This window comes from Caretta caretta, chromosome 2 (genome assembly GCF_965140235.1).
Source record: "Caretta caretta isolate rCarCar2 chromosome 2, rCarCar1.hap1, whole genome shotgun sequence".
In the NCBI taxonomy this organism is placed as follows: domain Eukaryota; kingdom Metazoa; phylum Chordata; order Testudines; family Cheloniidae; genus Caretta; species Caretta caretta.
Window position 1 is genome coordinate 192091585 of NC_134207.1, and position 24990 is coordinate 192116574.

At 40.5% G+C, this 24990-nt stretch overlaps 1 protein-coding gene across 6 annotated transcripts in view; it reads right to left on the bottom strand.

Moving 5' to 3' along the window:
- The window catches only part of ATP2C1 (ATPase secretory pathway Ca2+ transporting 1), an 81931-nt gene that overhangs the window by 19720 nt on the left and 37221 nt on the right, over nt 1-24990 (bottom strand). For all 6 annotated transcript variants that reach the window (XM_075125705.1, XM_048838749.2, XM_048838747.2 and 3 more), the window contains 12 exons: nt 23967-24122; nt 21785-21853; nt 18821-18896; nt 18152-18218; nt 16904-17028; nt 15378-15475; nt 9437-9532; nt 9254-9343; nt 7414-7518; nt 4903-5059; nt 1288-1458; nt 138-235 (listed from right to left, as the gene is read on the bottom strand). In XM_075125705.1, the coding sequence (XP_074981806.1) occupies nt 138-235; nt 1288-1458; nt 4903-5059; nt 7414-7518; nt 9254-9343; nt 9437-9532; nt 15378-15475; nt 16904-17028; nt 18152-18218; nt 18821-18896; nt 21785-21853; nt 23967-24122 (1308 nt within the window). The remainder of the gene's footprint in view (nt 1-137; nt 236-1287; nt 1459-4902; nt 5060-7413; nt 7519-9253; nt 9344-9436; nt 9533-15377; nt 15476-16903; nt 17029-18151; nt 18219-18820; nt 18897-21784; nt 21854-23966; nt 24123-24990) is intronic.

Here is a 24990-nt window from a genome sequence, read left to right on the forward strand (position 1 = left end):
GGCTGTTCCTCTGAAACCTTAGGAAATATTGCGGTTTAGTTTTTTATAAATAAGAATCCTCCTTATGCCTCCTTAGCATAGGCTACATCCTTTTATTACATTACTGTAATTAGTCGAGGGGAAGGGGTTATACTAACCTTTGGTACTATTTGTGAAAGCTGTTGAATATCCAAAGTATCTATTTCTTCTCCTGAGAAGGACTGTGAATTTTTGGAATATAACCCAAGGCGACTAGCTGGAAAGAGGGGAAATAAAAATAAATAAAGTGATTTAACAGACTACCAGTTTTTCTAGTATACGGTATACAAGATTTTGTGCATCTATTCATGTTTACTACATGTATGTTTACTCCAGTAGCTTCATAACTTTTATGGAATCATTAGACTGGAGTGGTTACCTGAACTCTTGAGAAATAACAAAACGTGTCATGAAGTCTATTCTGATTACATATTCATATTTGCATCAACATCTAGAGGCTTCAAGCAGGTCAGTGCCCCATTGTGTTAGGTGCTGTACGAACATAGCGAAAACAGTCCCTGCCCCAAAGAGCTTACAATCCAAAAAAAGGAATAGGAAATTAGCAAATGGATGCAAACAAGTAGAGAAAGGATGGGATCATAAAATGTGAACTTTTAAGTGTATGGAAAAGATGATAAAAAAAAATCACTCAGGCAAAAGTGAAATTTCAATCTAATTTAACTCCTTTTACAAAGCTTTGTGATTAGCCCACACAAAGAATCCCCCTCTGTAAACCAATAAAGTACAGAAGTCATGTAGATAACTTGTTCAAAGTTAAAAAAACACTTTCAACTTGAAATCCAGTCACATATGCAAAAGAGTTCTGGTACCATACCTGCTCTGAGTAACCTGGCCCAGTTTCCGAAAGTGCTTGCTGCTATGTGAAAGGCCCCCCACAGACAGGGAAAACTGTACAAAAATGAACTGTTAAATTGACTGAGCAAACACTAGTGCTAGATGGGGAAAAAACCACACTAAACTAAACCAAAATTGTCTCAATTACAGCAAACCTTAGGTATAAAAACAAATTTTCAGACAACTATACTTTAAAGGGATACTCAGTTTAAACTACTCGCTTTCCTGTTATATCACATTTGACAATCTTAGGTCTACTAAAATACAAACTGTATGTAGTCTATTCATTTGTAAATTTCACAAAACCTTACTTCTATTTTTTTATTTGCACCACATAAACCATTTTAGAGTAACATTTAATAAGGTAGTTAATGGCTTCCGACAAGTCAAAATGAGAGAGAGGTATATTCATACCAATAGCAATCGCAGTCTCCTGTGAATCTCCAGTAACCATTTTTATTGCTACTCCTGAAGCAATAAGTGTAGTGACAGCTTCTTTTACACCAGTCCTTGGAGGATCAATTATTCCCACCAGCCCCAAAAAGGTAAGCTGTCCCAGCTCAGGGCCAGAGGCTAGGGTGAGAACTTTATAAAAACAAGAAAAATAAGTTACTTTTAAAACTAAACAATTTAATAACTAACCAGCATAGTACATTTAACAGCAGCCCCCCTTCCAAAATAAGGATTTCAACCACACACCCTATATATTTTCTAAAAGGATAAAAGTCAAATAAATTTGTATTTGAAGAAAGACCGGATGATTGCTGCACACAGACTGCTGGCCCAAAGCAGCAAAAAAACCACTCACATGAATAACTTTACCCATTGAAATCAATGCAACTATTATGTGCACATTTGCAGGACAGGGGCCTCATTCAGTAAGCAGTCTATAGTAGAAAGTGAGATAGTGCTCGCACCCTCAGGTCCCCATTCAGAGAACTGTAACGGCTGTTAGATATATTCTGGTTTGCTTTTTGGTGCCTTGCCTCTCCAAGGAGTTTTGGAGCACATACTCAGTAGCTCTCCTTGTACTTCCAACCGAGGCTATAAGAGGCAGTGCGGGTCAACACCTCTGCAGTTCCTCCTCTTACTGCAAGCCTACTGGATCTAAAGCAGAGGGGAGGGAGGGTGGAATACAGATAGGGACCGCACACCTCTAGGAGCCTCCAATTACAGTAAGTAACCTCCATTTCTTCCTCAAGTGATGGTCCCCATGTATATTCCTCAGTGGGTGACTACCAAACAGCATTCAAACTAGAGGCAGGTGCAAGGAAACCGGCAGCAGAGAGGTCTGTAGTACTGTTGTTCCTATGACTGCATTTGCCACTGCTGCTTGAGTTACAGCGTAGTGTTACATGAAGCTATGGATGGAACGCCAAGTCACCGCTATGCAGATGTCTTGCATTTAGAAGCTCTCTGCGAGGATATGTTAAAGGAGCACTCAAGAAAGATAATGCCATTGTAGAGAAAATTCTTTGCCTTGATCTTCACGCCTGAGGATCTTCAAATCTGAGCCGTTCTTTTTAGGTGACAAATCTGAGGAACTGTCTCAGATTGAGGTGTTATTAGAGGTGGTTTTGGAAGAAATTGATAAATTAAACAGTAATAAGTCAACAGGACCAGACGGTATTCACATAAGAATTCTGAAGGAACTCAAATGTGAAATTTCAGAACTATGGTATATAACCTACCATTTAAATCAGCTTCTGTACCAGATGACTGGAGGATAGCTAATGTGATGCCAAATTTTTTTAAAAAGCTCCATAGGCAATGCTGCCAATTACAGGTGTAAATCTCCAGGGACTGCAGGGTGGATCTTTGAATCCTTTACAGAATGTAGAGTCTAGTCTGTCTTTTCATTAAGAAGGTTGGACTCAAAGGGGAGGTCTTGGATAGTATTTTGGACCTCTCTAGGGAAGTCCAACGATTGAAGCCTTCATGTGACCAGTCCTATGGCTCAAGATCTGGATGCTGTATCTGCAGCATCTCCCACAGCCTGGGGAGCCACCTTTGATACCAACCTTCCCTCATCCAGAGAAGACTGGAAGTGGGCTTGGTCTTCCATGGGTAGCTGGTCTTTAAAGTCCACAAGCCTGGTGTTAAAAGCGTATGTTGCTAATAAGGCTTGGCAATTAGCAATACAAAAACTGGAGGTCTGCAAAGTACAAAACTTTCCCACCCAGGAGATCCAGTCTCTTTGACCCTTTATCTGCTGAAGTAGATTTTTGGTAGTGTGGCCAAGCTCTTGCCGTAGGCAAGGTGTAGGGGCTCAAGATGGTGTTTTCTGAACTGCTCTGGCCAGTTCAGATATGGCCTCATTGATTGGGATAGCCAAAATGCCCAGAAGTCGATGGTGAGGGTCCTGGACCTCCTGTACTGGGATTTGTAGATCAACAATGACCCTCTGCAACTATTATTGATGTTGCTGTGGTCATGTAGCAAAGAAGGCAATGGAGGAGTAATGGCAGCATCCAGGGACGATGGGGAGGCTTCCTGTTGGAAGCAGGGGTACTAGCAGAACTGGTTCTGGTTCTTCCTCCTCATACACCAATGGACAAGAAGGGGAGGAATGGTACAAATCCTGAAAGGGGTCCAGGTGGCTACCATAGGTGTCCTGAGGACCCCAATAAGGCCAGAAGTAAGGATCTATTGGTCACAGTGGCCCCCACAGGAATCAATACCAGTTGTCCCTGATTGGGTCATAGCTGGAGAAATAGTAAGATCTCACCTGTCTGCCAGGACTCCTTTGCCTTCATGGAGATACTGGTGCAGCTATCTCCTGACTCCTCCAATTCAGAGGATGGCTCCATTTGTAACAGTGGTACCATCGGTACTGAGGCACTCCAGCTCAGTGGATGGAGATGGGCCTCTTTGAAACAACAGTACCAGTTCCTCCTCTGGGGTAAGGATGTCTTTCAGGAGGGCATGGCCTGAACAGAGTGGAGACTGCAGGTAGGGGAGGAAGATATCCTCCAGCATTACTAAGGTCTCTCTGTACAGCCCACAGTACGAGAGTTCTAGTAAAAACTCCTGATGGACCAGTTCTGATGACACAGATGGATGATTAATGGATAAGCGAGGCAGCTCAGATGATGAGTCCACACCTGCACTCATGGATCGGACTGATGAGAGTCTCTCCCCATTCTCCCCCGCAGTCTCCGTCAGAACTAACATCCCTTTTCTTCCGTGTCTTACCCTTCAGCCTGGGGGTCTTCAGCAGAGCCAGTTCTGTACACATCATCTCACCCAACCCGGACCAGCTCGGGAAGGAAACGTATTTCTTTTGGACAGACCGCTTGCAGGAGCTGTCCTTATGTTCATGTAAGTGTCTTACTCTCATGGGGGACACTATGTAACAACTCCTTGGGGTTCAATGTTAAGGGCTCCACTCTGGTTCGTACTTGGAGGGCCACTCTTGGTCAGCTGAGGTTGATGTACAGGGGGTGGGGGGGAAGGTCTCCCAGGTTTATGCAGGGTCTCATAGCCTCTTCCATCAGGAACTTTCAGTCAGAGCTCTCAGGCTTCTCTAGTTCTGGATAGGAAGGATTTATACATATTGCACTTAGAGATACGTGCCTCACCCAGACAGTACATGCACCTCTGACTCAAACAAGGGTGTCTCTAACTCAAATGAGATGAAACAAAACAGAAGAACAGTGGATAACCTGGGATTATCCAAAAAAACCCATAAACCAATTCCTGCAGAAAGAAAGATGACTGATAGTTAAGTGGTAATGAGTCTTATCTCTTGGGTGGTCAGACACATGAGAAGAAACTGAAACCTGAAGTACAATATGTTAACATCCACTGTCAGCCATGTTATTACTTAACCCTTAAACTAAAGTGCAAGTTTAACACCTAGTCCTAATTTGAAGAAATTGGTGAACACAACAAAACCAGAAAAGATTGAATTTAGAGTTTTAAAGCTTTCAAATTGTGGGGTTTTTTTCTTACTATGAAGTAGTGAGTCAAGTAACACATTTAAAGGGTTTATTAACCTGTAGAGATGGTACGCTAGAGCGGCCTTACCCCTAAGTCCTGCAGAGCCCATAGATATCTTCTCTTGCTGATACTGTTCTCTCTGTTGTTGGGTGAGAGGCAGGGTCTGCCCCTTGCTGTTATATGTTGTACAGTATCTAATCACTTGTTCATAAGCACCCTTCATAAAGCAAATCTCTGGTTTGTCCTATGGGAAAAAAAAATATTCACACATGAATAACTATAGTCCTCTAACCTATATCATACATTCTGAAATGTAAGAGCTAATCAATTCATTTAAAGCTAAAATCTATTTTCAGAACAGTGCAATTCTAAATACAATATATAAATTAGTAGTATTACCAAAGCCCTCCAGAAAGCCCTCCAGAAATTAGGGCATTTTATTAGGCATTGTGGATACACACATTAATTTTTCAGGACATGAACTGTCTAATGTGCAGTAGGGCTTGTCTCCATGTACAGCACAGTAGGGCTTGTCTGCATGGGCCGCTTGACAGCAGCGCAGCTGCATCCGTAGCTCTTTAATGAAGAGTTTCTCCCTCGGTGTAGCTGATCAACCTTGCCAAGAGATGGTAGCTATGTTGGTAGGAGCAGCTCTGTCGACATAGCGCTATCTACACAGGGGGTTAGGTCAGTATAATTATGTTGCTATGGGATATGGATTTCACACACCCCTGAACAGTTATTCTGATATAGGTCTGTAGAGTAGACCTGTCCTAAATAGACAAGAAAAAGGGTGAAAAGGAAACCTCAGTTTACAGATTCATAGAATCTGTGAGTCTCTCACTGAATGGTATTTTCTCCAGCTCCCAAATCATGTTTTGTGGCTCTCCAATTTTTCAACATCCTCTTTAAATTGTGGACAAGAACTACACACAATGAGTCTCACCAATGCCACACATACAGATGAAATCATCTCCTTACTTCTACTCACTACTCCCATTTATACATCCAAGGATTGCATTAGTCCTTTTTACCACAGTACCACACTGGGATCTCATGTTCAGTTGTATGTCCACTATGATCCTTAAGTCTTTTTCACAGTCACTGCTTTCCAGAATACAATCCCTTATTCTGTAAATATGGTCTGCATTCCTCATTCGTGGATTTATAACTTTGCATCTGCAAATTTTATCAGCGGTGATTTTATATTTACTTCCAGATCATTGATTAAAATGTTCAATAGCATAAAGCCTAGCTCCAAACTCTGTAACTCCAACCAGAAACATCCCCATTCACGAATGATTCCCATCAAGGACTATTTTTTGAGATGTCCGTTCTTGATCCATTTAATGTGTACTCTCAATACCGTGTAGTCCTAATTTTTTCATCAGCAAATTGTGTAATACAAAGTCTAAATATATTAGACTTATGCAGTTACTTTTATCAAATTTGTAATCTCAAAGAATAAAATCAGGTGAGAGACCTGGTTTCCATAAAAACATTTTGAATGGCACTAATGGCAAACAGATGGGAAACTGCAGCACAGAAAGAAGCCTGTGGCAGAATCTGGAACGGAACACAATATATTTACACTGCAACTGAGTATAATTTGCAGCAGGGGTGCATGTACCTGTGCTAGCTTTAAATCTAGTTAGTTTGCTAAACATAGCAAGGAGAACATGGTGGCATGGGCTTCAGTATGGCCTACCCAGGGAGTCAGGCAGGCTCATACAGCTTATGCCACTGCGTCTTCCCTAGATTAAAGCTAGCACAGGTATATCCTTACAAACTGCAAATTATACAAACCCCATTTGTATAAGCTGATGACTTAATGCCCTGAAAATTTGAAGCAGTGCAGCACGGAAAGTGGGCAGGCCACGAATTATAACCTTTCATCTCCACAACTAGAGAGTTTCTGGTGCTATTTTGAAGCTTTAACAGCACGCTAGCTTTTTTGCCGTAAGCACTAGGGAGATATTCCATAAATCCAGGATCCATTGCCTTCCATGACACATACTGTTTAGGAGCCTATGGCTACTTCATACTGGTCAGACTTAACAGCGATTCTTACTTTCACTTACACCAAAATATTCCACCTCACAGCTTTTTTTTTGGGGGGGGGGGGGGGGGGGGGGAGAAGGAGGTAAACATACAGATAACTTTCTCCATAACATCTATTTTTCCCCATTATTCCAAATGAAATGGTTATTTCACATAATAAAATTCCTTTTTCTGTTAAACTGATATATTCCTTCTTGTCGTGTAAGTACATTGCCAAGAAAAACATCAGAACATAAACAGAATCTCATGAGATTTCTATGAAGGAGCTCAAATTTAGGATTTTAAATGTTTAATTTCACTGTATACTTCCACAAACTCCCTGTAGTTTTCAACAACCACTTCAGAGACAGAAAATTAAACTAGTTTCACTACCAAACTTTCTCCTTCACACTCACAGGTGTAGTACTGTGCTGCTGGCTTGCTACTCCCTTCCTGTACACAACTTCTGAAGTTAAACAGAGAGCTCGTACACCATTTCCTGTGCTCAGGAAGTTACTTAACATCACTGGGTGAGGAAATAACCATGGAAAAGCCTACCTGTTGTGTCCTGTGCACACATTTAACAGCCATCCATTTTTGCTCTGAGCTGAAGGGATACTCTGCTTTTCTAATGTAGTCCTGCTGGAGTCCATCTAGACCCATCTGTGTAAAATGTAACAGTAATATCAAAACCATTTTTATTTATTTAGCCAGGCTACTAGTCTTTCAAGTCACAAGTTCAAATGGCTCATTTGCATTCTTAGTTATTTATAAACCCATTCAGTTTTTATTTCCCTATTAAAACTAAAAGCAAGTCACACTAGTCCAGCTTAGATATAAGCTTCGATAAACACCAATGAGCAAACCCACAGCTTTTTATATTTCAATGTCAGTCACCAACAGCATACTTTTTACATTTTCAAATCACATCTACTTTGTTCTTATACAGTATTCTGCTTTTCATCCAAAGACCTCAGTGTCTCATAGTCATACCTAGGTGCAAACACAGATTTTGCTGTGGCACACTGCTCATTAAAACATATCCAACTTCTAGAGCACAGATACTTTAGTATTCTATAGCCCCTTCTCCAGGTTTTAAAAAGCACTTTACAATGACTCAAGCCTGCATATCCCTGAGATAGGCATGTGTTACCTCTATTGCATTTCTGGGAAACAGAGGCAGACATGTTAAGTCAGCAGTTCTCAAACTATGGGGTGGGCTCCCAAGGGAGGCATGGGACTGTGTCATGGGAGACAAGAACTGTGTGTGTGTGTGGGGGGGGGGGGGGGGGGGGGGGGGGCGCCGGAAGGGGAGGGAGGTGTTTTTAAAAAAAGAGCTCTGGCTGTCAGCTCCAGGTGGCTGGGGCTCGTGCACACCTGGGAAGCGGGAATAAAGGAGACCGCTGGAGCCCCACCACCCAGACTCGGGCTCTCCTCCCCGCCACATGCCTCAACAGGAGGTAGCTCTGGGCTCAGGTTTTCCTTCCCCCATACCTGGAGCCATGGGGCTCCAGCTGGCAGCAGTAGTACAGAAGGTTTCAAGGTAGCACTTGCTGTGATGAGTGATATTGACAAATATCACTTTTCACATTCCCACCCTTACTTCTGCGCTGCTGCAGCACCGCCTTCAGAGCTGGGCACCTGGCCAACAGCCGCTGCTTTCCACCCTGCCTTTGGAGCTGGCATGTGTACTTGGGGCCCGGGGTGGCATGAATGACTACAGACACAAAGAAGAGGGGCCCAATCAAATAAGTTTGAGAACCACTGCATTAAGTGACTTGCCCAAAATTATAAAGCAAGACCGAACAGTCATAGAAAGATTAGGTACCGGGGTTCACTCTCACCCGCCCCACTAGTCTTAGTACTTCATTGGCACAGCACATAAGAGGAAATCTTGTTTAACCAAAAATTACTCAACTGAAATTCCCTGTATCCAAACACTTAAATAGCACCTTTCAGAGTTGCAGCATTAAAGTGCCAGTAAATGAGCAACTGCTTATGTGTTACTGTTTTATCTAATCCACTCCAGCTTCAAAACAGATGCTGATTACTTGATAAATTGACTAGCACCAAACTAAATGACAACTTTAAACTGTAAACGGTCAAAAAGTTGACAAGTTATCAATTACTTTATTCTCGATATAAGTTAAATTTCATTTTTGAACCATAAACTTAAAAATCAGATCCAAACAACTGAAGTAAACTCATGTTAATCTCCTATTCATTATCTAAATTGTTAGGATTCCCAGAAATTTTTCATAATAAAAAATTCTTTATATGGAGATGAGGTTTTTTCAGTGTAAACATACTAACTATTAGTGCTATAGTTAAACACTCATTCCTACAAACTTAATGTTTCTGACATGTAGAGAAGAACCACCATGAATTCGGTGCACACCTTCATAGCAAGTGCAATTAAGGCCCCTTCTGTTGGTCTTCCCATTAGAGTGCTGTTTCTAATTATGGCATCATTGCACACACAACCTGCCTAAAAAGACACAAACAAAACAGAGGTCAAGGCAATATACAGTTCCTGTACTAATTCAATGAAAATAGACTGCTTACTGTGTTGAGATCTTACCTCAACAATTCTGCTAACAGAGGGGTTGTTATACCCATGAATAACATCACCATCCAGCACGACTTCTCCAAACCTGTTATAGCCTACTCCAGTAACCTGTAAGACACAAAACAGCATAAAATGGAAGCCTGAAAGGCAAGATTACTAATTTGTTTAATAAATCCATAATCCCCCATACAGATAATGGAATATGAGTAATTTAAAAATGGAACAATTATATCAAGTGAAAAGTGCGCGCACACAACATTTCCTAATCAGCTTCTACTGCAGAGGGTTTAGGTTAAAAAGAGTATTTAACTCAATCTCTGAACAGTTTAATATTTCTATAGACTATCAGACCACAACTTCCAAATCTGTAATTCAAATTCAGAATTAATTCAGTATTCTTCAACTGCTGTATTCTTACTGCTTATCAGTGGTAAGCAAAAGCTTAGGATATTGGTTTCCCTGCCCCTCAGGACCCGCTAGCTGCTGTCTCAGACTAGGTCTACATTAGCACTTTTGTGACATAAGTTACACTGACAGAAGCACCGGTGTGGACAGTGCTATGTCAGAAGGAGATTCTCTCCTGCAGATATAGTTACCACTGCTCATTGGGGTGTTTTAAATTATGCCAATGGGAGAGCTCTCTTCTGTCAGAATAGAGCGGCTACACAGAAGACTTTACAGCAGTACAGCTGCGCCACTGTAAGATCTCTAGTGTAAAGATAACTGCCCTTGGGGATGGTGAATGAGAGCAAGGCTAAGTGGATTACAATGCATACCCACTGCAGGGGGTCAAGCAATGAGAGCCAGAAGTATAGCTACAGGAAGTGGGTTGCCTGAAGAACAGCAAAGCAGATGAGGCCTGGGAGAGATTAGACTGAAGACTTATTAATTTATATTTATTAAGTATCTGTATTGCAGTAGCACCTAGAGGCCCCAATCAGGGGCCCTACAATAATCCCTTAGGTTAGTAGTGTGGGTATTTGGTTTATGTGTCCAGGTTTAGGATTAAAGTTCCTTCCATGGAAGCATCTGGTACTGGTCACTATCAGAAACAGGCTATCTAATTAGATGAACCATTGATCTGAACGATTGTGGCAGTTTTAGTTTAAATCCTATTTAGAAACATACAGGAAGAATTTAAAACTAAAATTCAGAAGCCTTTTCACTCATTTCCCTCCTTTAGGACATGACCGCTCACACTGAAGTTACTGAACCTTAACTCTGGGTATAAAGAAAAAGGAGTACTTGTGGCACCTTAGAGACAAACCAATTTATTTGAGCAGAAGCTTTCGTGAGCTACAGCTCACTTCATCGGATGCATTCAGTGGAAAATACAGTGAGGAGATTTATATACACACACAACATGAAAAAATGCGTGTTTATTATGCACACTGTAAGGAGAGTGAGGAGACTGTGGGGGCGGGGGGAGAAAACCTTTTGTAGTGATAATCAAGGTGGGCCATTTCCAGCAGTTCAGCAAGAACATCTGAGGAAGGGGGGGGGGGGGGGATGATAAAGAAGGGGAAATAGTTTTACTTTGTGTAATGACTCAACCACTCCCAGTCTCTATTCAAGCCTAAGTTAATTGTATCCAATTTGTAAATTAATTCCAATTCAGCAGTCTCTCGTTGGAGTCTGTTTTTGAAGTTTTTTTGTTGAAGAATAGCCACTTTTAGGTCAGAAATAGTGTGACCAGAGACTGAAGTGTTCTCCGATTGGTTTATGAATGTTAAAATTCTTGACATCTGATTTGTGTCCATTTAGTCTTTTACGTAGAGACTGTCCAGTTTGACCCATGTACATGGCAGAGGGGCATTGCTGGCACATGATGGCATATATCACATTGGTGGATGTGCAGGTGAACGAGCCTCTGATAGTGTGGCTGATGTGATTAGGCCCTATGATGGTGTCCCCTGAATAGATATGTGGACACAGTTGGCAACGGGCTTTGTTGCAAGGATAGGTTCCTGGGTTAGTGGTTCTGTTGTGTGGCGTGTGGTTGCTGGTGAGTATTTGATTCAGGTTGGGGGGCTGTCTGTAAGCAAGGACTGGCCTGTCTCCCAAGATTTGTGAGCGCGATGGGTCATCCTTCAGGATAGGTTGTAGATACTTGACAATGCATTGGAGAGGTTTTAGTTGGGAATGAAGGTGACGGCTAGTGGCATTCTGTTATTTTCTTTGTTGGGCCTGTCCTGTAGTAGGTGACTTCTGGGAACTCTTCTGGCTCTGTCAATCTGTTTTTTCACTTCAGTGGGTGGGTACTGTAGTTGTAAGAATGCTTGATAGAGATCTTGTAGGCGTTTGTCTCTGTCTGAGCGGTTGGAGCAAATGCAGTTGTATCGCAGAGCTTGGCTGTAGACAATGGATTGTGTGGTGTGGTCTGGGTGAAAGCTGGAGGCATGTAGATAGGAATAGCGGTCAGTAGGTTTCTGGTATAGGGTGGTGTTTATGTGACCATCGCTTATTAGCACCATAGTGTCCAGGAAGTGGATCTCTTGTGTGGACTGGTCCAGGCTGAGGTTGATGGTGGGAGGGAAATTGTTGAAATCATGGTGGAATTCCTCAAGGGCTCCTTTTCCATGGGTCCAGATGATAAAGAAGTCATCAATATAGCGCAAGTAGAGTAGCGGCATTAGGGGACGAGAGCTGAGGAAGCGTTGTTCTAAGTCAGCCATAAAAATGTTGGCATACTGTGGGGCCATGTGGGTACCCATAGCAGTGCCGCTGATTTGAAGGTATACATTGTTCTCACCCATAACTATTTCACATTTGGGGACAAAGTCAAAGTTCAGCCACCAGGTTTGCCGTGACATTATTGGGGATGGTATTCCTAACGGCTCGTAGTCCAGCTTTGTGTGGAATGTTTGTGTAGAGGGCTTCTACATCCATAGTAGCCAGGATGGTGTTTTCAGGAAGATCGCTGATGGACTGTAGTTTCCTCAGGAAGTCAGTGGTGTCTCGAAGATAGCTGGGAGTGCTGGTAGCGTAGGGCCTGAGTCTACATAGGGAGGGAGTCTACATAGCCAGACAATCCTGCTGTCAGGGTGCCAATGCCTGAGATGATGGGGCGCCCAGGATTTCCAGGTTTATGGATCTTGGGTAGCAGACAGAATACCTCAGGTCGGGGTTCCAGGGGTGTGTCTGTGCGGATTTGTTCTTGTGCTTTTTCAGGGAGTTTCTTGAGCAAATGCTGTAGTTTCTTTTGGAAACCCTCAGTGGGATTAGAGGGTAATGCCTCGTAGAAAGTGGTGTTGGAGAGCTGCCTAGCAGCCTCTTGTTCATATTCCGACCTATTCATGACGACAACAGCACCTCCTTTGTCAGCCTTTTTGATTATGATGTCAGAGTTGTTTCTGAGGCTGTGGATGACATTGTGCTCTGCACGGCTGAGGTTATGGGGCAAGTGATGCTGCTTTTCCACAATTTCAGCCCGTGCACGTCGGCGGAAGCACTCTATGTAGAAGTCCAGTCTGTTGTTTCGACCTTCGGGAGGAGTCCACCTAGAATCCTTCTTTTTGTAGTGTTGGTAGGGAGGTCTCTGTGGATTAGTATGTTGTTCAGAGGTGCGTTGGAAATATTCCTTGAGTCGGAGACATCGAAAATAGGATTCTAGATCACCACAGAATTGTATCATGTTCATGGGGGTGGAGGGGCAGAAGGAGAAGCCCCGAGATAGCCCAGCAGAATCTGTCCTAAGAGTATAGTTGGATAGATTAACAATATTGCTGGGTGGGTTAAGGGAACCACTGCTGTGGCCTCTTGTGGCATGCAGTAGTGTCCTTTTTCTTTTGTAGAGAAGCAAAATGTGTGTTGTAAATGGCTTGTCTAGTTTTAGTGAAGTCCAGCCACGAGGAAGTTTGTGTGGAAGGTTGGTTTAGTAACTCTGGGTATAGTAATTAGAGGAATATATAGAGCCCTCCAAGTTTCCACACTGATATTTTAAATTAAAAAAGTAAAAGTTAAAAAGACAAGAAACTAAGCAAGTTGTCAAACTGCTGACCAGTACATTGTTTTGAAAATTAATTTTTGCCACTTTCATTCCCTCATCTTTGTCTTTATTTTCTTCTTTTCCCTTCAATTCAGTAAGGTTCTTCTCCCCAGAATAACAGCAATATACTTTTGCTTATGCTGTGTTTCAAAACTCAATCAGAAAAGAGGCACTATATGTTTCTCCCAATGTAAACACAAGACTGGTTGTCGAAAGAAGGAGAGAAGAAAGGATGTAGGTAACAGATAAGCCATCCTCCTCCTACTGAAGTCAAAGAAAAGATGCCCATTGATGGCAATGGGAGCAAAATCAGACCTGAAAGTAGTCAAAGAAATTGAGACTGGTTTAAGTTTTCAGTTCTTCCTATTCTGTATAAAACTGGCATAAAAGAAAAGAGTAGCTGAGTTTTCTGCTTCAGCTGAAGGGGAGTGACACTTCGGCAGCCATTGTTACAGATAGTAAACAGCTGGAAATTCTGAATGCAGGAGCCAACCAGAGTAAGTTGATCCGAGTACCTGACTGCAAAAACCCTACAGTTATTGACAAATAACTATTCATGTAGAGAACTGCAGGACTGGAAAATTTATATGGTAGGGCTGGTCAAAAATGTTTCCCAAAGCTGTTTTGACAGAAAACCAGGGTTTTGACTAAAAAAGTCTGTGGAAAGTACCATAGAAAGATGACAAATTTTGGCTCTTCAAAGAAGCCCAAACCTGAAATATTTAAGACTTATTTTAAGAGTTGCTCTGATCTATAGTTATGCATCAGAACGTCATTCCTATATCCTGACTCCATGCAACAAGTCCATTTCAGTTTAACAGATGTTATGATAGCTTTGTTTAAACTGTCGTTTTACAAAAATATCCACATCAACAGCAAAAATCCCTCAGAAGTGATTATGTGAGTGATTAAGAAATGTTTTGTAAAAACATTTCTTAATCTAAGGTACATGGTTCAGAAACATGCAAGGAGGGACACCACTTAGCTTGCTTATGTTTCACTATCAGATCACCACAAGTGACTCAGTAGGTATTAGGCACAGCACACTTCTTCCAGTATTCAGGCTTAGTAACAATCAGAACTCTGATTACTTGGCTAGAGCATACCCTATATCTTTAGTGGAGAGGGCAGAATTTCATTTTTAATTGTAATCAGTTGGCTGGAGGGAAACGTTAGTCTCCAATGATTCACAGTCAAATGGAATTTCCACTTTGTTAACAGGCACTTTGTAGAGTTCAGCTGGAGAATATGGCCTTTTGGTAGTAACTAAACTTACAGGACAAAATCCTGGCCCCAGTGAAGTCAATGGAAAAACTCCAATTGCCTTCAGTAAGTCCAAGATTTCACCTTTATCATTTGTTCAGTGCCTTATCACACAGCATCACTTAGGGCTTTCTACACTGGCAAGTTTCTGTGCAGTAAAGCAGCTTTTTGTGCTCAAACTGCAGATATGTACACACTGCCACGCCACTTTGTGTGCGGAAACTCCTCTGTTGCAGCACTTAAAAAAAAACCACACACCTCAACGAGAGTTGTAAGGCTATTTGTGCAGAGGCTCCTGCACTCTATTGCCAGTTGACACTTGATTGCTTTCTGCGCTGTAACTGGCCTCCTGAGCTGTCCCATAATGCCTCAAATGACCGCTCTGCTCATTGTTTTGAACCCAGCTGCCCTGGAGACACACGCCCCTGACCTTTCAAAGCACCCTTTCTGCCAGCCTTTGCATGCTGTGCTGATCTGCTCCGCGACACAAAGCAAACCATTAATGTGGTATGCTTGTGCTGTTGAACACAGAGGCAGGGTGTGAGAGTGAGAGTGAGCCCAAGGACAGAGGTAGGGGCTGATGTCTGGGTTTCCCCCTCCCCCAGGACTGATTGCTGTAATTAACATATTTCAGTCTGGCACCTTTCACCTGCACTGAAAGTCACTAGAGAAAAAGTTTAAAAATATATTCCTACCACATACCTCAGCATGCAGTCCATCTGAAGTAAAAATATGAGTAACAGTCATTTCATTCTTGGTCAGAGTTCCAGTTTTATCTGAACAAATCACATTACAGCAACCTGAAAAAAAACAATTAAACAGGAAGTCTTCTTTGAAACGTGAGTAGTTTATGAGCAAACAAACTACTCACTGAAATTTATTTCAAAGTGCTTTGGAACTGGAAATAAGATGTTCATGTTACAGAACTTCATTAGAGGGAGGTGTTAAAATATCTAGCCAGTTACAATTTTCACTTATGCTTTAATTTCTCACTATCTCCTTCAGAACTCTCATATGCCAAAAAGTAACACTAATTACCTGGTTACAATTCCATTTTTTGGATTTTATAAAATTCAATACAGGTTTTGTTTGTTTTTTAAGCACAGAGGCAAAAAATTTCTAGTCACTTGTAAACTGATTCAAAGGATTCACCACGAAATTGTCAATAGATAGTTCAACAAAACTATGCAAAGAGTTATGAATGCAGCTAAGAACTATAGTTTTCCAAAACATTTGTAGTTCAGTAAATAGGAAGACAAACAACTATATTAAGGAAGTGTCAGAAAACGTTGTGAACAGTAAAAAGTTTAATGCTCTTATTTCCATAGCAACCACTAGTTCTTCCTTACATTCAACAAATATTTATTATTACTCTAGCAAAGATATTGCCTCTACATGAATTTCCTAAGTTGAGCATTTAAAATTTCAAGTCAAAGTTGATTTAATGTCTTTTTTTATTTAAACTATTCTAAATCTGAATGTTTAATTGGATGGCAGAGATTTTTGGAATGTGTGATTTATTAACCATACAATGCAAGAAAAATAACGGCATCTTGAGATAGTGCTTCTCAATGCCTTTGACATTTCAGGAACTCTAAAAGGGTTAAGAGAACCTTGCAGCATTGAAGCACTCTGCATGTCCATTAGTATCAATGCACTGAGGCACCAGATAGGATATAGATGTGAGTCCTTGTTTAATATCTAAAATATAGCTTTATGTATGACATTAAGATCATACATACTTGAAAAGTGATACGTAGACTTCCTGATGATGCAACATGCAATCTTCTAGTACTGATAAACTTAGAAGTGTTCACAAATATCTCAATGGTACTATTCCTAAATATATGGCAACCTACCAATTTTAAAAGCATCAGTATTTTATATAACCAAGCACAGGAAAGAGAATAGTGTTTTAATTGGTGAACAGTTTTCCTCCATACTGTTTCACCTGTGAAACTACAGCCTGATAATGACATAGGCCAATGAATTCTGTATGCCCTGATGCTAGGCTCAAGAACCTGGAGAAAATGCATCACAGGTCCTGTAGTAAATTCAACAGTATAATAATTTTTGTAAAAAAAATGCTTCAATTTACTGTATTTAAGTATTACCATGTTCTTGGTAAAACTGTTGCTAACAATAGTTGAACAGACTTTTTAAACTTTGTTTTTTCTGTTAACTAACATTAATATCACAATATTCTTTATTATTTGGTTTAATCATACCTAAAGTTTCAACAATAGGTAGCTTTTTTACAATAGCCCTTTTCTTGACCATTCTCATCACACCAAGGGCCAATGTCACTGTTACCACAATAGGCAGTCCTTCAGGGATTGCAGCTACAGCCAAACTGCAATAAAAATGTAAACAAAACACACTGGCTTAAAAGTCAATGTACTAACTAAAGCATAATCAATCAAGCTAGAGACAATGTTTTAAGGATGGAAGATCAATTTTGAAGTGTCCGCCCCATCTAAGACCCTCAAACCCTAACTAATAAAATCTGAATTGTGCATAAATATCAAATTAGCAGGTAAGAAAGGTAATTCAGCACATCATTAACTTTTCCATATATGGAACAGGAGTCTTGTGGCACCTTAGAGACTAACAAATTTGAGCATAAGCTTTCATGGGTCCGTTTTCCATATATATCCCTCTAGGAAAATGTCAAACTTCCTCTCTAATGCAGGCTGCATCAATGATCCATCACTGTCACCTCCAGTTTGGGGTACAACAATACACTATATTTAAGATGATCTTACATGGATGTTTGAAAAATTCATCTGGTATGGAGAGTACTTAGCACTTCCTAGTTTCTCACAGATGCACTTCAAAGTGCTGGTTTGACATATAAAGCTCTATATGGTCTGTGTCTTTTCCCAAAAAGATCACCTTTTTTCCTACGCACTACCAAAGTTAGTATGTGAGGCAGATTTCCTAGAGTAGATCATTGGGACACCCAACATAAGGGTCATTCTTCACAGAAGGACTCTTTCTGGGGAACTTACTCCCTCTACCACCCTGAGGGAGGGAGACAGTCTTAGGACACGAAGCAAGATATTTATTTACTCAAGCATTCACCAGAGTCCATCAAATTAGTGAATTTTATTCTTTTGGGTTTAAATGTGAGTTCTAGTGGTTATATATAAACAGAATCTAAACTTCTGGTTATTACAGTATGTATACAGATGTTAGTTGTGTTTTAATTTGCAACTACATCTAGAGATTAGGCCATAGATTTATGGATTTAAATAAGTCAAGCACAGTATACATACCATTTTAGCATAAAAATGGAAGTGACTGACCATTCTTGTGTCATAGCAGAATATCTGTTACATTTATTTGAAATGTAAGTGGCTTAAAAGCACAGCATGTATTATACAGACATACCAAAACACATATGCAACTGATTTTCAAGTGTTTGCTTTAGTGTTCAAAGAAGAATATTTTTCACTTTGATATGAAATTCTCACCTCACACCAATAGTAAACATATCAAGGATATGCTTTCCTTGCAACCAGCCAACCAGCATAATAATACCTACAAACAGAACAAAGCAGGGGTGTATTTAAATATAAAACAATGTAAGGGCTTCGGGATGATCAAACATTAAGCACATGTAAACTTGTCATTTGTGCTATATACTGCAGCTCTAGAACCCAAGCTTAGTTTCCTTAGCCAGTGTAATGCGGCTCTGTTAGCATGGCGATACCCTTCAGCATCAAAAGTGAAATAAAATTTCTGTCAGCTAAACCACTGAGCAGCATTGGCACTGAGACTCAGAACTAAAATAGGAGGCACAAATGGCCATCTAAAAGGAAAGGAAGATTTAGAGTAGGAAAGTATCAGAAAAATAAGACAGTGGGAGAAGAGATCTGTAGCAGTCAGCAGGACATATGCAACAAATAAAGATCTACAAGTATGAAAGCAACATTGGTTTAGCAGTTTTCAATCAATTGCTGTTCCATACCAATAAGCACAGACCAATAAAATTAAAAGCAAGCAGAAAAGTAAAGTGTTTTTAAATCCCAAAATTTTACAAGACCAACATTTTTTCATTTACAGCTACATAAGTGTCTAGCAGGAATTAATTATGAATGCTCCTAAAAAGCTGAAATGCAGATACAGATATATGTTCTTACCTATTATACCAAAGGAATATAAGGAAAGCTGTTTTCCTAAAAGGTCCATGCTCTTCTGCAGAGGTGTCTTTGGAGCCTTGATGAAATGTAAGAGTTCATTCAAGGTGACAATTGAATCATTAATGTTTAAACAAAAATGTAAGCAACACTACAATACAAAGTTTCTAAAATGTAAAAGTGTAATGGGTACTCTGTCAAAGCTGACACCACCAAAATGTACAATTATCAGCCACATTTAGGTTATAGAAATATCCGTGCACTATGCATTATCTAGTGCTCTGTTCCACTCTTACGAGAAGTGGAAGTCAAGCATCAAAGAATAATTCATTAGAGTGAAGAACATAATTTGTTAGCAGCTTCCTAGCGCTTTGAATGTACCAAGTTATTTATCTTGAGTATTTACAAGTTGGCAAAGTGGATTTGAAGCCCTGTAGTTCTTGAAAACAGACAGACAACCCCATGGCTCCAGGTAACAAAGGAACAAATGTGACTTTTTCAAGGTCTAAACAAGTATCAGAGTCATGAAAGGCCACTATATATCCCAGGGGATTTGCTGGGTCATCTGGAGGAGATTCAGAACTCATCATTCCATAGAAAGATACATAACACCTAATGCCAAAAAACAGACAACTGCATACAAAACCAGCTTCTGTAGAAAGCAAGTTAGAAACCATAAAATAAGAGACAGGAAAGCAGACACTTACATTAGATGTTCCAATGGTCATCTACACAGTAACACAAAACTATATACATATAGCAGATACTGAATGCTCTATTAAGTAGTTAAGAAAAGCTTTCCAAAAACTAGAGTAAAAGCAAAGGGTCAGAATCCTATGGATACAACTGCACAGAGAATAGCCAAGTTGACTTTGTACTTCAGATTACTGAATAGTACTTTGGCTCATTCCTAACTCCAACACAATGGGAAGTATTTTCCCCAAAGAGGCTTAAAACAGAATATTAGATCTGGGAGCTCAGGGATGCAATCATGTCTAGCTTAGGTGCCCAGGAAGTAGAAGGATAAGTGTTCTGACTTCCTAATATCCACAATATAACTGAGAACTTTGCAGTGTCAGCTGACATCTAGGAAGTGTTCTGTTATCAGGAAGAGAAGAGAGAAACCTCAGGTCTCCGCTGAGAGCAAAGAGGGAACTGCCTTAACTATCACATTATTTTGGTGCAGCACCAAATAAGGCTCCCTACTGCAGACTCTCCCAATTCTCCCATATCTGGCTGAACATAAAGCAATAAAAAGACTGCAAGAAGGATGAGAAAATGGACAAATACTTCTGAGGATTAAAAAAAAGTGGGCCCATAAATGCATTACAGACAAACTTCAGAACCCTTGTATCTCATTCCTGGGTGCCATTTACACTCAGTAGTCATAGAAAGTGAACTATTTTGAGAGAATTTATTAACAGACTTCACAGTTTCATTAACTAAGAACCATTACAACTGATGCCTTAACTAAATTACCATAAAGGACACAGACAATACAGCATGGAACACCTTATGAAGTGAACTTCGTATAATTTCCATACAAACTAGAGATGAAAAAGTACTAGGATCACTTCAATTACATAAGTGAAACCCAATAGTTTTAAATTGCTTAAAATAGTGGACAGCAACAATATTGTACAACAGTTTAGAAAGGAAGTGACAAATACCATGGCCAATTAAAACTGTAGAGAGAATTTAGGTAAACAAAGTGCAGAAAGTGACCAAGGTAAAATCTAACATTTATTCACTATGGAATTTAACGAACTAACTATCTCCATATCAAGGAGAAATAAAGATGCAGTTTATGATTTATGACTTGTTTGATATCAATTTCTTCTGTTTCACAAAACACTCTTTTCCAGCACACACCAACTACTCATTAAAATGTTATATAAGTGCATTGAGCCAAGCTTTTTCCTCCTCCACCTACAGAGCTTAGACTTTAATAATTACATTTATTTTGGTTGGAGGCACGGGGTTAACATTTGTAGTTGATTGTTTTGCATTCCAATTAATATGGAAACATACTAATTAATTGTAACACTACACTGAAATGTATATTTAATTTTGTGATAGGGTGTGTTTAGAGCCTGTGTATGGGGGCTTGTTTTTCTAAATTAAAAGAAAAGAAGAGATACAAATGCAAAGACATCACTTATGAAATCCTCCTTTCTGAAGTTTTTTGAATTCAGGATTTTTTTTGTTTCAATACAAGGCATTTCCTCCTTCTCCCCCTCAACCCCACACCAAGTGGCAAGCAGAGCACAATGACAATAATCCATTAATCCGGAGAAACCTTGCAGCACTGTTGTGTTTCTGGCCGGTTGCCCAGATTTTAAACACACACGTTTCTCTTTTGAAGCCCCTTGTTTGGGCAAGCTGACTTTTGAAAGTAATTTTTCTCTGAAGAAAATTGTGCTTTAAAAAGGAATTTAAAGATATATACATTTTGCTGCAGTCAGTCTTGACAATGACCCTTTAGCCAAAAAGGATTAAAGAAATTCTGACCACCATATCGGACATGATTTTTGGTCATTTCTCTGGAAAACCTTTGTTCAGCAAGTTATGAAACCATTACATCCTATATGATGAGCATCAGGACGATTTAATGTAAATAGAAACAATTCCCAGTGAATGCATTTCCACATATTTTTCTAAGAACTGTTCTAGCATAGCAATGAATCTTTAACAAGTTCAGAATCTTATTTCAATTATCTGCACATTTTACATCAATTTTGATTAGCTTGCTGATCTGAATTCAATTACTGCTTTCATGCTCTGAGTTCAGACTTGTTTTCGTGTAAGACAAGAAAAATTAAAAGACAGTGACACCAATAAGAAAAAAGGTTTGTTTCCAAATTTCTGTGCTAAAATACCAATGCAAGCTCCACTAACAAAATTTTTGGTGGAAAGAAGTATTTACATTTACAAAAAGTGTATTGTGCTTGAAGTATTAATACTTACTTCTTCTGCTTGCATCATTTTAAAAACCTCCCCAAACTCTGAGTTTTCTCCAGTTCCAATCACTATCCCCTAAAAAATAAAATTCATTCCAATTTGAGACTTTGTATCAACGGTTAATGGTTCTTGACAATTTGTTTACAGTCTATGGATCAAATAGTGACTAGTTGGCTGTACGGATTTTTTTTTTTTTTAAGCTCTCTCAGTGCTCTGGACAAGCCGGATAAGCATTTTTGCAAAGCATTTTGCAAGCCTTTTGTACACTCTGCTGAAGTATTCAGTAACTTCTCAGGTAATATTTCAATGAATACAATGCCACCCATCTGCCTCTATGGATAGAAAAGTTGATAGGAGCAGCAGTGATTGGGACAGCCCCAGCAGAAAGGAGGATAGCATTCACTAGGAATGCAGGGGTGGCCCCTCCCCCTCTAGAGGCTCTACCCCAGTGGTCCCCAAACTTTTTACCTCATGCCCCCTCTTACACCTGTTTGTGCGTCTCCTCCCCCATCAGCTGCAGCAGGGGGCCAGGGCAGAGCAAGGCTGGGTGGCGCACCACCATAAACACCCCCTCCCCCGAACGTTCCTCTGCACCCCCCAAGGGGGGGGTGCGCCTCACAATTTGGGGACTACTGCTTTAGCCATTCATTGGCCAGCAGAGGAGAAAGTCAATTGTTCCCTCACCCTCCCCTTTCATTAATTTAAACTGTAGTCTGGGCCATGGGGAGTCTCTTTGTTCCATTCCAGCTGCATTCAGGGTAAGTGAGCTGCCTCAAACAGCTGCAGACAGGCCCAAGCAGGTATTGGAATTACTGGACATATGGCTGTCACCTAGAGCAGGGTCACTGCACTTAGGGTATTCAAAAACAGACCAAAACAAGAAAGGGGTCTTCGTGGTGTTTTGGGAAGGTGTGAATGAATACCAGTGTCCCATAAGGGCAGTTAAAACTTTCCTAGCAATATATAATCAGGAGCCAGGCCCACTACTTGTACAAGGGTGATTGATATCTTGTCAGGAGGCTGTTTGCTGCAGTTATGTAAAAAGTGTTTGCCCATTTTTGTCTCCACCTGGCTAACTTTGGCAGCAGCGAGTTTTGTCTCAAAAGGTTCAGGCTATAGGACACTGGAAATTGAATTGTTAAAGGTTTATGTCCACCCCAGGGGAGGGGGACATCCAAAACACAGTTGATGTTTGGATTTGCCAGCTCTCTATAGCACACTGGACCCACAAGAAGGTGGTCAGGTGATTTGCAGCTGAGTTTCAAGACTAAAGCTGTACACATTCAGTGGTTCATCAGGAGAGGCATCCGGGGCGAGGGGCATGTGGGATCAGCTCATGCCTTTTCTGCATTCACTAATGAATAATGAGCACCCACCTAAAGTCCTGGTTATTCACCTTGGAGAAAAATGATCTTGGGGCCTGCACTGTAGTCAACCGGAGGGGTTGAATTCAGAGGGATGTTGGGTTGATCAAGCAATTGTGGCCAGACATAAGAATGGTCTGATCAGAAAGCAAATTTGACAAAGAGCTGATGAACTGACTCCTGGGGAAAAGGCCCAGAAGAATGTGAACCATGAGGTTACCAGGATATTCATAGAGACTAGTGGTTCAGCATAGGGAAACCTGTTACAATTGGCCTGAGTTTTTCAGGGGTGACGCTGGGAGAGAGACATCTGGCTCTGGAATGTGAGGGAATGGATCACTAGGAGTTTTGATGCCAGGCAATATGGGTGGGGTATGACCAAGCTAGTCGCTGGCACCCCCAGTGGCTGGTTTCCAGTGCAGTTGAAAGGAATGGTTCCCAAAAGTAAAAAGACCTGGAATTTTGCAGATGGGCCTTGTGCTCATGCGATGTGGGAGACCTTGTGGTGTTCACAGGCCAATTTCCACCGCCTTCCCCCCACAAAAGACACTCCCCTTTTAGTACTTTCTGCCCCCTTCCGGGTCATTGGAACCAAGTAATTGAAGTAAGCTACAAAAAAGTTCTGCTACAGTACATCAGGTAGTTAAACATTTCTATATTAATTACAAAAGGTCATGCATTTTAAATATTGGTCTAAGAAAAATGTAAATATTGTACAGCTATTAAGCTACATTGTCAATAGATGGATGAACTTTAAAGTAGATCTGACAGCTTAGAAATAATTAAGATGTGCAGTACATTCTTCTCGACCAATATGATGTTACCTTTGCTTTTCCACATCTAACCAGTGTTCCCATGAACGCAATATTGCTTCTGGAGGTGAGGTCTCCATTGGTAGCAGCTGGCTGAGGAGCAGTCGATTTAGAGCAAGGAGCAGTCTCGCCTGTCAGACTAGATTCATCAACAGAAAGATCCACAGCCTTTGGGAACAAAACATACTGACTAAGTAAAAAGCTTCATGTCCATCTGCACAGCACTGAGTTTTTCAAAGTATTCAGAATGCTGAGACAGTTAAAAATTCTCCCCCAGATTCCCTTCTTAGAAACAAGATGTATTCTGTGTGTGTAAGGAAATTACACATGTTAACTAAACATGCTCTTATAATCAATGAAATGAGTTGAAAACTAAGTAAATGAATAAGCTGTTGTACAGAATGTATCCTCCAGTTCAATAAATGCAAAAGTCTTTGGGATCCTAGGTATTAAACCAGAGGAAAACTTGAGAAGAAAAAGAAACAGATACTCTAACAGCTTGGAAAAAACTGCAGAGGCACAGTACTGACTATAAGTGAGGATGCAATTCACTTGTCTTTATTAAAACCACTACCAACTGGATTCCCAAACCCTAGTATCCCTATTGGTCCACCCAAAGAAGGGCTGCTATTGTGATCCATTCAACCACCAACCAAAAGGATTAGGATTGCAAGTACATACGCACAGCTGCATCATCCTTTCACTCTCACCTATGAGACAATTCTTAGCTTCATTCTTCGGCAACTCCTAACAAGAATCCTGTTCCCTAAAGTGCTTGTTCACACCTAATTTCTTGAAAAAAAAATACCATTCCCTGTCAATAGTCAAGGCAGCCTTGTTGTTCAGAAGATACATTTTCATCTATGCAATCATGTTTCTTTAGTCTAGATTCCCTTAATCAGCAGAACTGCCCAGGAATGAGTCTGGCAGAAAGAGGAAGAATTAGTATTAAGAAAAATAAGACAGGTTAAGACATGGGGTAAAGAAATAAAGGTAGTGCAAAGCAAAAAATAGAAGTCTTAATATTAAAATACAT